General features: G+C 34.6%; 1 protein-coding gene across 1 annotated transcript in view; it reads left to right on the plus strand.

Annotated features, from left to right (window-relative positions):
* DHX15 (DEAH-box helicase 15) overlaps positions 1-12055 on the plus strand; it is a 58868-nt gene extending 46813 nt beyond the window's left edge. Inside the window, exons 11-14 of the mRNA XM_077776596.1 lie at positions 2545-2667; positions 7730-7920; positions 10032-10201; positions 11484-12055. Coding sequence (XP_077632722.1) covers positions 2545-2667; positions 7730-7920; positions 10032-10201; positions 11484-11601 — 602 coding nt within the window. The 3' untranslated portion in view covers positions 11602-12055. The remainder of the gene's footprint in view (positions 1-2544; positions 2668-7729; positions 7921-10031; positions 10202-11483) is intronic.
* Positions 12056-14179: the final 2124 nt, after the last annotated feature.

The raw sequence follows: 14179 nt of genomic DNA on the forward strand, positions 1-14179 counted from the left end.
CACTGTTGAGCCTGAGAAAAACCCAAACTATGATTTAAATTGAGCTTTTCCTACATGTATAGCTACGGATTCTAGTGGCAGTCAAGCGAACATGAATTTCAACTTAGTATCAAATAAATAGAAGTAGTAATGTGTACTTTTAGGCTTAAAATCTAATCTGATAATTCTTTTACAGTGGCAGAAAGCACTTGATAAAAGAAATATACCTAATAGATAAAATCATTAATTTTGGAAATTGGAGCATTAAGCTGAATAAATCATGCTGTTTTTAGTAGCAGTAAAACATAACCCACGAATGAATTACAACTTGGAAATTAGATTTTCCAAAAAGAAGAAATATGGTTCATTACTGTTCACTAATTCTTACAGCTAAAATAGAAGACATCTTATGTTCTTACTGATGATCAAAGTATTCTATACTACTAGTTCCAGTACTGGGGAGAATGACTTCCAGTTTCAGAGTGGTTTATTAGTCTTAATTATAACTTAATGCCTCAAATTATTCAAAATCTTCTATAGAATTAAAGGATAAATTGAAAAAATTTCTAAATATAACAATTTTGGCTTAGTTTAGATGTATGGTATGTGTTAATGGTGTGAATTTTATATTTAAGAACTAGCTAAAATGTTTTTTTGCAGAGTTATGACTGATCAGACTCAGAGCAGATGGGCAGGGCAGTATCGAATCATTTTAATAAAATTGTAGTCTCACTTGCGGAGGTGGTGGTAGGTTGTTGTCTGCCTTTCTTACATGTTTTTGTTAGATGCTCCCAGTTGTACTTACATAGGATTTTAGTTCATAGAGAAAGTGTGGGGCAAGAGTTAACAAACTATTTGTGTATTTATTTGTTATCTGCTCAGTTTTTATTCTTCTAGTTTCTCTTATCAGGCATACTCTATAATTACCATCCTATGAGTCTAGAATATTAGGCCTTTCAAAAACTGGTCATTGTGACTCAGTTGAAATCTTCCGACTATATGTTTTATTTGTAATAAGGAGCTCTGCAAAACATAGGGGTTTATTAGCACATCAAGAGAATGGACAGTTATGTGTAGCAGTTGTTAAGCATGGCACTTCTGGGGGGGGACAGTGTTAAAGGGCGAGGAAGAAGTCTTGGAACAAAAACAGTTTGCCCAGCTTATAATGCTTTGATTTTCATTTAAATAGTTTTTGACGTTGTCAGGTCCTGATATACATAGTGCAAATCAAGGGCCTTATAGAGTGCTACTTATTCCCACTGTTAATTCTGGGAGCTAGTTCACATTAACTTTCACATCTTTGAGAGGTTTCTGTACTTTTACGATTTACCTTGCTTCAGTTACATTAAGCAAGACATTTAATTATTATTTATTGTGATCATGTGTCATTGTCTCTATTTGGCTTCTTTGGTATCTTTTTAAAGGGGAAACTGTATGGGAAAGTAAATTGATAACTGTATTTGATCTTGTTATTGGTTATTCCCATTATCTTCTATCTGGACTGATCATTTAATTCTTTTTTATATTGACAAGGTTTTAAGAGCTTTAAAAATGTGTTGACAAAAGTCCCAAGCTGTTAAGTATTTTTATTTTCATACTGCTTTTATGACTATGGAATTGCTAAAGTGAATTAAGGAAAGTTGTATTTTAAAAATGTAGTGCACGCTTTGTAACAACTTAAAGATTTATGTGAATTAACATCGAGGCTCTAAACAAATACTGTAGCTACATTTTGATGACCCTTGAAATAATGACTGTTTCAGACTAATTGTCAACTTTTTAAATACTGGATTTTGCTTTTTATACTGAGGTTTTGATTCAAATAACAATTTAAAAAAAAAACTTGGGACGTCATTTTCTAATCTTTTTATTAAAATGCTGGAAAACTAGGCTGAATCTCCCCAGCCTTTTTGAATTTTCTTAATTCAAAGGCGGTTTAACCTTCCACCACTACTGCTATCATCAAAACCCAAGATTTCATGATATTTTTTTATGTTTACATATGCTTCTGCTCACCGGTGCTAATAGTGATACCCACCAGTTGGTAATAGCCATAGCACTAGGGAAAAAATTACATTAGAAATGTGGCAATAGATTGGTTAGAAAGTTGTTTTTAGCCCTGCAGTGGGCAAATAGAGCTTCATAACTTTCCTAGCCATTCAGTGGATTTGATGGATGGCCTTTTGAAAAATTACATTTAGCTTAAAGGCTATTGACGCCATAATTCTGGTTATCGGTAGAGCTATCGGCACTGGTTTTTGAAATAAGTTGAGCTTTCTATTTCTAGTATCTTGATGGCCTTCAGAATAGTTGTTTTGATGCCTACTTTTAGATCTAGTTACAATAATCAGGTACTCTGTAGCTTTGAAACCCTCTTGTCTTACAGATGTGGTTAGGTGTTGATGTACCAAATCAAGGTAGTAAACAGTCCAAGATGCAGTTGGAGGCCATCCTGCCCTGCCCTATGCTCTGTGAACTGACCTAGCTAGGCCTTGTTCCTCTATCTGTGAATGCGTGACTCATCGATATGGGCGTTTGTGTTGGGCCCATACCAACCTTGTTTAGTCCCACAGTGTTTTGTTCGCCCCACGGAGGCCAAGAAAGCCGCAGATGAGGCCAAGATGAGATTTGCCCACATAGATGGAGATCATCTGACACTGCTGAATGTCTACCACGCTTTTAAACAAAGTAAGTGTAAATTAGATTGAAGGCACTCTTTTGTCTAAATGTCACTTGCAGCGCATAAGATGTTTCTTCATCTCACTTTCATTTATTATCCGTGACAACTTTACATTAGAAACCCAGAGGTACTTTAGGAAAAACTCCTGACTAGCATTTAAAATAGAAATTGTCTATCTTTTGTAAAGTTGTTTGCTCTTGTAATCGGGGAAAACACCCATTATAGAAAGCTGAAAAATACAAGTTAGTAAAAACAAAATACTAGTATAAAATATACTACTGACACACACATTTTATATAGTTTATTGTTTTCATAGATTATGCATTTTTTTGTGAATAGTTTTGTATTATTTATAGAATCTTTACTGCTTAATAATTTTACTAATAAATAGCTCTTCCATAAATATAAAACTAACAAAACAGAAGGATGGGCTGCAGATGTGAATGACCATTCTCAGGTCTATAAACAGGAGGAAAAGTCAACTCTACTTGTAGTTCAAGAGCCATTATTATTGAGAGGTACTATTTTCTCACCTATAAAATTGGTGGAGATTATAGAAAAATAACTCTTAGCTGTGTAGGAGTGTGTTTAGTGGAACGGTCCTACACTGGAGGAGGGAATAGAAATTAATGTCTTTATGAAAAGCAGTAGGTTTTATGTTACCAAGAACCCTAACAAATTGATACCTTTTGACCCAGAAATAATCTTAATGAAATTAACTTTCAGTATCCTGTGGACACAGATCTAATTAAAGACTTCATCTCAGAATTATTTATAATAGTAAAAAAAGAGGAGGGGGAAACTACCTAAATGCCCACCAGTAGAAAGATGATTCAGTGATTTATTCTAATGCTGCATGGTAAAATGTTGTTCTAACTTTAGATCATATTTACAGAGAATATTTAGTGACAAGAAAAACATTTTTCAGTTGTTGAAAGCAAGGAAATACAATAATCAAGTTATTGCCTGATGCTATTGTTGGAATCTACCATTTATAAAAATTAAATGAGAGGGAAACTTAAATAAAAGAAAAAATGCAGAAGTATTTGAAACAGGTTGTGAAAATGTTTGATTTCTGCATAACAGGTTAACCTTTTGGATGACACGTAATCAAAGAATGGTAGCCTTATATCCTCACTCTGTACCAAAATTGTGTGGTTACAATCACTATTAAGTCTGTGTTTTCTGCTAAGAAAATGGTTCCCTAATTTATAGCCTCGACAAATTTTTCATCTCTGGTTTTTTTTTTTTTTTTTTTTTAATCTCATAAAAATCTATTTATACTCCTAAAATAGTGGGTTGATTTTGGCACATCTCTTTTGAGGTGGGGGTGAATTTATTTATCCCAGAGTCTAAAAGTGCTGGAGAGTCTATGAGTAGAACAAAGAGCAGAGCTGCCAAAGTCCTGCACATCTGGGTTTTCCATGTGGACTCTGGTAGTTGTTGACCAGAACTGATAAATAACCTGGTTTAAAAAAAAAAAAATGAAGGCCAGTATATAGTTTACTTCAGAACATTTATTTTATCCTTCTTATGTCCAAAGTATTGATAATGCATCATGTTTAAAGACATTGTTCCTGGAGCAGGTCAGTCCAAGAAATATTTTATTTGCATAGCGAAGCGTACTGTGGTGGTTGATGCTGGGCAACTACCAGACACATAATCTGTGAACAGACTATGAGAAGAGTTGGAGAGGGGATGGCCTTGAAAAGGAACACTCCTGTCCCATCAAAAGGAGCAGATTCTTGGCCATCTTTTGCCTCTCAAAATCTTTGGTATCATTAAGATACTGTTTTAAGTGGAAATTAAAAGATTTCTAAAGGAGCAGCATGGATTTTTACTGTATGGTGTAAGAAGACATTTTAATGTTCTTTTAAATTAGGAGATTGTGTTATTTTTGTTGTTTAAGTTTTGATAGTTGGCACAGCAGTCAGTGTATTTGGATTTCGTAATTGGCTCTGAATATAACGTTTAGGATTGATACTAGAACTATGCATTTGGATTTTAAATATGAATGTTACGATTCAGTCTTCAAAATTAGAGGAGTTTAACATTTCAAATGGTAAAATTACTAAGTAATGCTTAATTCTTTACATGTTGGTAGTTGGGAGCTTTCTATGAAAATATTGTACAGTAGGTATCTACAAAGGTTTTGTCCTACCATTTCTGTTGTGTGTGTATTCATTTTGAGAGAGGGTGAGCATGCATGGGGGAGGGGCAGAGAGAGAGCATCCCAAGCAGGCTCTGTACTATCAATGTAGACATGGGGTGGAACTCAGGAACCATGCCATAATGACCTGAGCAGAAATCAAGAGTGGAACCTGTAACTGACTGAGCCACATAGGCCTCCTCTCCCTGCCCCCAGCTGAAGGAGTATCATGAGTGAGAATGGTAGCCTCCACTCACTAGATGCTTGATTCTTGTCCGTACATGCTTCTTACTGCCATAGGGATGGTAAGCTGTTGGGTGGCTTTAGACCTTTTGCTGTATATGCTGATGTTAATAAGGTCAGAGGCCACAGAATGACTGAACATTAGATAAGTGTCCCCATTAGTTAATGGATTTAACTTTGAATTACTGACCTATATTCAAATAAAGAGAGCCATTAAAAAATAGTGTCAGACTTTCAGATCTCTACATAATATTTGGACATTTCATATCCATTTATTGAATTTGGAATATTTTGACTGGTTTTTAAATGATGCTATGTTATGTTTTAATTAATTGAAAGAAGTATATTGGAAAAATAGCAACTGTGTTTCAGATATTAGTCAAGATGAACCATTTTATTAGAGACAATGATTACACAGTAAAGCTAAAATTCATTTTAGTACTGTTGAAATAGAAACAATGAGATTTATTGTTAAATAATGTTAAACAATGTGAGTTATTTTGAAACACCTTGATTTCTGTGTGTGTCTTTATGAATTGACTCTGAAATGGTTTGACTTTAGACCTTAAAAGTAGCGTACTGGATTGGTAAGATATTTGTAACTAGCATTACTTTAAGACTACGTTTCCATATTTAGATTTTATTTCTCCCATTTATCAACTTATTTCTCACAAATTTAGAAAACACAATAGAACCACTGGATAGTATTTGTTTATCTTGACAACTTAAAATTGCCATTTTGTTACTCTTTAGGGTTTGAATTCTGAAATTTAGAATCTCCGAAATGCTATACTCCACACCAGAGTCTATAAATCAACTTCCCTTTTCAAAAGGTCCCGTTTTTTTTTTATTGTCTCAGTTTGGACATTACTATTGCCTTTGGTAATTTCTTTGTCTTCTCTTTGAAAGGTATTTAGTGCTTTCTTCTAAATGTCAGTAAGTTCAGATGGATACTACTTCTCATTCTAGATGGGTGAATTAATAATGGTCTTGAACACATCAGTTCTTCGGTTGAAAGATCATTTAATACCCTACCTACCCACCCACCCTTTCTGAATTGTGACTGCATTTTGTAATGGGCAAAGATGTATTAATATATTTGTTCTTTGGAAAGCAATTAAGAAAATGTCATATGTTGTAATTGGTGGAATCCTAGAACTATGGAGACAAGAAAGTGCCAAAGATTAAGTATATTACAGAAGCAGCGGGAAAGATCAACATTTTATTTTTAAGATTCTGCGCCCGCGGCCCCCCCCCCCCCCATTTTTACAATAACCCTCTTAGGTTTATTTATCAAAAGGCCTCTGAAGTAAATAATGAAGTTTTCCATTGTGACTCTCTGGGACATAAAAATGTCACTGTATAATATTTTATATTATGCTGTAGCTTGAGCTCTTTGATTAAATGAGCAAACAGTGGATTGGTTGGAAGCTTGTCAAGGATTCATCAGTGGAGAAATATTCCTTTGATAATAAATACATGCATTGAAATTATTTGAAATGTTTAGCTTTGCTTGTTAATAATAATTAATAAGACTTACTTATTAAACATGAGTGGGGATTCCAGACATCCTTATAAACTGTATCACTTGTATTTTAATTTTTCTTTTTACTTTTATAGTACAACTCTGTTTCATTGTGAGTTTTTATTTTAATTCCAGTTAGTTGACATACAGTGTTATATTAGTTTCAGGTGTACAGTATAGTGAATAATTCAACACTTGCATACATCATCCTGTGCTCATCACTATTCAGAGGGATACATGCACTTCTATGCTTATAGCAACATTATTTTATAATAGCCAAGATATGGAAGCAGCCCAAGTGTCTATCAGTTGGTAAATGGATAAAGAAGAGGTGGTATATATACACAATGGAATATTATTCAGCCAGAAAAATGAGTGAACTCTTGTCATCTGCAACAGCATGGACAGAGAGAGTGTAATGCTAAGTAAAAGAAGTTGGAGAAAGACAAAACCATATGCTTTCACTCCGCAATTTAAGAAACAAAACAACTAAGCAAAGGAGAAAAAATAAGAGGGGGCAAATCAAGAAACTGACTCTCAATTATAGAGAACAAACTGATGAATACCAGAGGGGACGTGAAGGGGGAATGAGTTAAAAAATAGGTGGTGGGGATTAAAGACTGTATTTATCACTCGTACTTTAGATCTTGTTTGTCTACCACTAAGAGGCACCTGGGTTGCAGTGAAACTTTTAAACACTTTATGTTTCACAGTAGTCACTTGAGTTCACCTTTATAACTTCTAAATTGTTTTTGGTAGTCTTAAGCTAAAGCTGTCTTTTCTTTGAAGATGAGAAAGGCATGGATGGCATTTTATCAAATTCCCTCAGCCCAACTCTGTCTGTTAGACTGTATTAGAAACAACTAGGTGGATGTTCATGGGTAAAATGACTTAATTTATTAAAAATAGTGTGTTCAAAATCAGTTTATTCAAAATATAAAATCCAGTAGCCAGAAACCTTAGTGCTATTTCTGATTTTGAACTTCACTACAGATTTTTGGGAAAGTTGATACTTGATTTGTTTATAACAATGATCTGGGTAATTTTCCATTTTAGATTACTTAATTTACGCTTAATAATGATTTTCCTTTTTAATTAGATAATATACCTATTTAGATGATTCTCTTATTTTCCCCTCCCTCCAACTTTGTAGATCATGAATCGGTTCAGTGGTGTTATGACAACTTCATTAACTACAGGTCCCTGATGTCAGCAGATAATGTTCGCCAGCAGCTATCGAGAATTATGGACAGATTTAATTTGCCTCGTCGAAGTACTGACTTTACAAGCAGGGACTATTATATTAATATAAGAAAAGCTTTGGTTACTGGGTATTTTATGCAGGTATGTGGATAATGCATGCATAATTAAATGTTTACGTAATATTGTTTGTTTTCTGTAACAGCCCTTTGAATCTACTTAAACACAAATTAAAGAATTCCTCCGAATAGTGATTTTAAATGTTATGTCCAGATTCTCAAATCAACTGATATGCTAAGAAATTTTGTGTGTCTAATGAGTAACAGATTAATTTGCTAAACAGTAGCATCAGTAATCCAGTTATGTAGAAATCAGTTTGGAATTAACTTTTTAATTACCAGTCTTTTTTATACCAAATGATGTGCTAGCCATTTTCAGATGGTATTAACAGTTTCTTCAGTGTAAATTTCAATTCTTGGCTTTTGATAAATGTATTGAAAAGTTTCTGTGACTAGATCTTAACTGGAGATGGAGAAACCGTGCTGAAGTGAGGCAGTTGTCTGTGTGGATCTAGAAGTACAGTTCACTTTCCTCTCTATGTAGAAACTAAAGACTCTTAAAATTGAATATTCAGATAGCTGTATTTCATTCACAGTGCTGTAGGATGATTACTGGTATTTATAACTGAGACACTTGGGCGCTGCAAAAGACCAAAATGTCTTTTAAGTGACAAGAAGAAAAATAATTTAAAATGTCTCATTTAGTTTTTAGTGTATTATAGTGGGGACTCTACTAACTGAAGTTCAGCTTGTCAGGTAAACATAGTGAACATTTATTTTAAGGGATTTAAAAGAAATTGTGTTTAAAAAAACTCATTCTGTGGTTGTAAAATTGAAAACACATCAATCCATTACTTGGGATTGGATTGATTATCTCTTCTATCTCCTGATTGTTTTTTCATTCTCTCTTTTGGCTATGTCTATTAAGCAAGTTATGGCCTGCCTTAAGGCTAAATGAGCTGAATGAATAGAATGGACCCAAACGCACAAAATCAAAATAAGAATTGATTGGTGCATAGTCTGTAGTTGAAATCATAGTAACAGTAAGAATTTTTTTTTTTTTTTTTTTTTTTTTGGTAACAGTAAGAATTTTTATTGTGGCATCTTCTAAGATTGCATGCTCGTTTGAGTTAGGAAAATAATAGTGTTACGTATGAAAATTCATTCTTTAGACTCTTTATTTCTTGATAGATACTAGTATACGGTGGCTTCTTTTTGGCATATTCTTGGATTTGCTTTTAATTCAGTAACGATTGGCAAAGCCATATCCAAGCATATGGATTTCTAATTTTCTCAGGATTAAACTTTGTTAGAAACAGGGCATGCAGTATCTTAACCTGGCACCTAGCAGGTGCTTAGTAAATATCTATTGAAGGAAATGGAACTCATTTTCTGTTATTTATTAAAAGTTATTATTCACTTCTACTATTCATACACATTCTTCATATTACTGTAGGTCTAGAATTTAAAGGGCATATCATTATCTGTTTTAGTGTTTGTTAATTAGTTACTGGCTAAGTGCCACCAATTGATGTATTTGATTGTAGAGAGACGTGCAGGCAGGAAGCACATGCACCTTCCTCCCTCCATTCTTTTTCTTACTGTTTTTGTAGGCTACCTTTTACTTTTCGTTCCTTTTTGCTTTCTTTACATTTCTCTCAAAATTGTGAATCTTCTAGTAATTGTTCATCTAATACATAGTTGTTACTTGGCACTAAAGAGCCCCTTCTAGTCAGTCAAAGGCAGGACCAGATAGTGTGTATATGAGGCTTCGTGGGCCCATTAGGTCACTCACCATTCATCTGCTCAGCTCTGCCTGCCCTTGCAACGCAAAAGCAGCCATGGGCAAATGGGTGTCCCTGGGTTGCAATCAGACTCTACTTAGGGACACTGAAATTTGAATTACATGATTTTCACTTGTCACCAGATATTCTTCCCTTGCCCCCAACTATTTAAAGATGTATGAACATCTTTTTGGTCGACAGGCCATACAAATGCAGGGAGTGAGTTGGAGTTGGCCTGCGGTGGTTTGCTGATTCCTGCTTTTACTAGGCAGTGATAAATAAGTATAGCCATTGAATTAAAAGCAGAAGATGAGACCTGCCTGTTCCTAATACTATAGGTAGCTTTACACCACTTTGTTTTATAACTGGCACATCAGGAAGCATTGTATTAATTTACCTGGTTTGGTTTCAGGTGGCACATTTAGAACGAACAGGGCATTACTTAACTGTGAAGGATAACCAGGTTGTTCAGTTGCATCCCTCCACTGTTCTTGACCACAAGCCTGAATGGGTGCTTTACAATGAGTTTGTTCTTACAACAAAGAATTACATCCGGACGTGTACAGATATCAAGCCAGAATGGTAAGCAACACCTTTTGTTCTAACAGTTTCTGTTAGTATTTTGCTTAGAATGCAGTCTGACTTTGTTGGCAGCAGTTTTTCCTTCCTTTGATTCCAAGGAACTTTATGTTCTCATCACTCAGGATATATGCTCCGTGTTCAGGTATGGGGCTTTGACCAAATAGTATGGTTGATTTCTCTCTTAGGATTTTGCTTTGCTAAGATGACAGAGGGGATTGTTGGTGTGGGCATGGGTGGGATGTGCAGCCAAATATAAACTTAGAGTTGACTGGCATCAAGAGTGTCTTCAGAGTCTTTCTCTTGTTGTTGTGAGCAACTCAGGTCTCCTGGTATTGTAGTAGGGATCAGTCTGTCTTTATATTTTATCTGTCCCGTTATCATTAGCTCTGAATTATTGATGATTAATATGTTGAAACTTTGGAAAGAGGTAAGCAAGCCTTAAAACTATACATCTTGTTGTAGCTTAGCATATTTGATTTACAAATCGTTATTGGAACAGATTGTCGTTATTTTAAGCAAAATTACCACCCTTCCCCTTTTTGTGTGTTTGGCTTTTTGTTTTGGTTGGTTGGTTGGTTGGTTGGTTTGCCAGAATCCATTCTATAACTTGAGATAGGAGACGTCAGCCAGGAATTGTGGGACTGAAAACACTTCTTTTAGGTGATGACACTTGCTGGATATTGTGAGCCTTCTTTCTTGCCTACACACACTTGTGACTTCTGACACTTGTGTAAGGGCATTACCATTTTATCTTAAAAGGCTTTGTTGAGAAAAAATTGTATGGCCAAACATTAAAAAAGATACAGTCAAGTGAATTCTCTGGGGTATAGAGCTATATTTATAGTTATTAAGCTTTGAAAATGAGAAAATCCAATCATTTGAATTCCAAGATATTTCTCCTACAGAGTCTGTGTTACTCTAACCTTGGAGCGGTTGGTTAAAACAGTGTTCTAAAGTGAAGAGATTAGCAGCTTAATTGTAATATTTTTATATTAATGTAAAGAAAGGGGTTTTAAAAGAATTTATCATGAGGTTTTCTTTTTTTTGTTTTTATTTTTAACGTTTATGGAAAGTCCAACATGAGAAAACGTACAGCCAACTAAAATGAGGCATTTCTAAAAGTGGTGGTTGTATGGATTAGGCATTTATAGTTTTAATGTTGATTTGGGTTTGTAGATTTACCTTTGTTCATCATTATATTAATTAGTAATTCCTATCCTACTAGCAACTCCAGTACTTTAATTAAATGTTAATTTGGTAATTTCTCCCCCCTTCCGGACAGGTTGGTGAAAATTGCCCCTCAATATTATGACATGAGCAATTTCCCACAGTGTGAAGCAAAGAGACAGTTGGACCGCATCATTGCCAAACTTCAATCCAAGGAATACTCACAGTACTGAATTCAGTGCTTAGAACTGAAGTTATTCAGAGGACAGCTTTAAAAGATGAATGAACTCAAAAGTTCAAGTTGTGCTCTTCACGTTGGTTCAATAATGGCCTTTATTTGAAAGCTTTTTAATTTTTCTTTACAGTAAATATTCCATTCTGATTTCATAAATTAAACATTTATGCCTCCCTTTTGTGTTGACACTGTAGCTCATACTGGAAAAGTCGATCAATGTTTTGCAGTTTATTGAAAGTAGTTCTATATATAACAATGTTATAAGCATTTCTTTAGAAATGGTTGAAAATGCTTCTAAAATGTGATTATCGACCATGGTATGCATGATCGTTGTAATTGTTGACATTCCTTTTAGAAGTTGTGAAATGTTACAACTTGTGCTTATGTAGACACAATCTTCTGTCTCCGTACAGAGGCACTGACTTCAATAAAGTCTATTTATACTAATTTCAGCCAAAGCACTTTGATATCTTTGTTCTAGTCTCTTTATGGCTTCTTCTCAAATGTGGGACTTTTTTAGAAAATTGTAACTATACTATGATTACATATTTTAGCATCTTTCCACAATCCTTCCTACTCCTTAGATAGTCATTAAAGCAACATTTTTAAGAACATAGTGTAGCACTTTGTTAGGTTAATCAGGGTGTGGTCTAATGGGATAAAATATATAGTTTTCATTCAGAAGACAGAGTAAATGAATAGCTTTCTCTTCATCTTAAAGTTTATTTCATAAGGCTGATTTGTTACCACGTTTTTAGTAGCTCTTTTCTATACAAGAGAAACCTAAACACCCTCGCTTCTGAAACCAATGTTTATTTGCATTAAGTAGATAGTAGGGAGTGATTTTATATTACAGATCTTAGCCCATTTTACTAGAATATGGGCATTAGGTATTTTATACAGTATACAAAGTAATTAGTTTGTTAAAATGTTATTTTGACTTTCCATTTCCTGTGACATGCAGTAGACAAGTTAAAAACCCTTTTTAACAGCAGATGAGGTGTTTGGTGTGACCCATCAAAGGGCCTGTAATAAATCACTTCCTTTCACTTAAAGATTAAATACTATACTCATTAATGTCTGGACTCCGGTCTTCTCTTCCTCCCTCTCTTTTACAAATATTTAAATGTTAAAGGAAATTTACAGATGTGTGTAGTTGGAATTTAAATATATACTGATGCATGTGTCTTAATGTGGTTTAAGGGAGTTAGCTGGATAGATTAGAATTTTGCAGGCTGTATACTTTTTAGTATATAGGTAGCTGTTCTTAAATGATGCTGGTGGCTTAAAAGAGTTAATATGCTTCTGTAAGTGCCTCATGTTCTTCCCGTGGAATAATTTACATGCCGAGATGATATTTTAGGTTACGCTTAAATTCGTTAACAGTTTATGCTGCTTTAAGTATTGGCAACATTATCTGCTAGAATTTTTTTTTTTTTTTTAGATTATGTAAAGAAAGTATAGGCACTTAGATTGTTTCCCCTAAACTGTCACCTTTTGCCAAAGTATTATGTTGCATCTTTTTTTTTTTAGTTACATTTCCTTATAATTGGACCACCTATCTAGTTTTAAATAGATCTCAGTGTAGTGTATGTATTGTTTAATCTTGTGCTTTTTAAAATTCTAAATGAGACCAGTAAGTTTTCTTAAAGAGAAACTTGAGTTTACCAAGCTGACATAAAGAATGCAGTTCGGCTTTTGGCAGAGTTTCTAGGAACAGCGGGTGCTCTTTGCATCTTGCAAGTGATGAGTGTGCACTGAGAGTGGCTACATGGAAAGAGTTGAGCGAGCTGAGTTCTTTTATTCTGTCCTCACGCCCACCCCACTGTTCAGTTTTGCAAGGATGGCCACATCTGACCAAAGCTGTCTGACCAAAGCTGTGAGTCTTCAGCACTGATGTTCTTCACAAAGGTGTGGCTTTTCAAATTTGTGTCGTCTAACCCCTTTATTATAGGCTTGCCAACTGAATTAAAAAATGGTTATCGTTTCTCTTGTTTACATAGGGAGTTACAACTATCTAATGAATCCCCTCAGTGGTGTGGGACAAGAAAGTTAAATTTAAAAAAATTTCCATGATTTTCAGAAAATCTTTTTTGAAGATAACTCTTTTCTTGAAGAAATCTTGCCTCAAAATAGTGGAGCTGCTTTTTGTTGTGAATGTACCATAAGAAAGGAAGGCCATCAGCAAGTAGAACCTTTGACTACAAGTTGAGGAAATGACCTCAACTTGGGGGAATAGAACAGGGTAAAACGTACCCCCACAGTCACGCTACTTAGCCAGAACCCCACAAAACAGCATAGGACTTAGTCCTAGGATTTGAGGTTCATAATAAGGTAACACAAACACCTTGAGTTCTCTCTTGAATAATTTTAATGGCTGTCTCCTCTGTTCCGATACTTGAAAGAAAACCATTACTTTTGAAAACATCTTAATAGTTCTGCTAGAAATGCGGAGTTAAAATTTCTCTCTGTGACTGTTTCTAATTCTTGCTTTTAGAGCAAGGTTAGTTAAATAAGGATGTTTGTTTTACTTCATGAGGCCATTTAGATATTTAACTGTCCTCTTTCTTTACTCT

The sequence above is a fragment of the Crocuta crocuta genome, unplaced genomic scaffold (assembly GCF_008692635.1).
Source record: "Crocuta crocuta isolate KB4526 unplaced genomic scaffold, BGI_CrCroc_1.0 scaffold57, whole genome shotgun sequence".
Taxonomy (NCBI): Eukaryota; Metazoa; Chordata; class Mammalia; order Carnivora; family Hyaenidae; genus Crocuta; species Crocuta crocuta.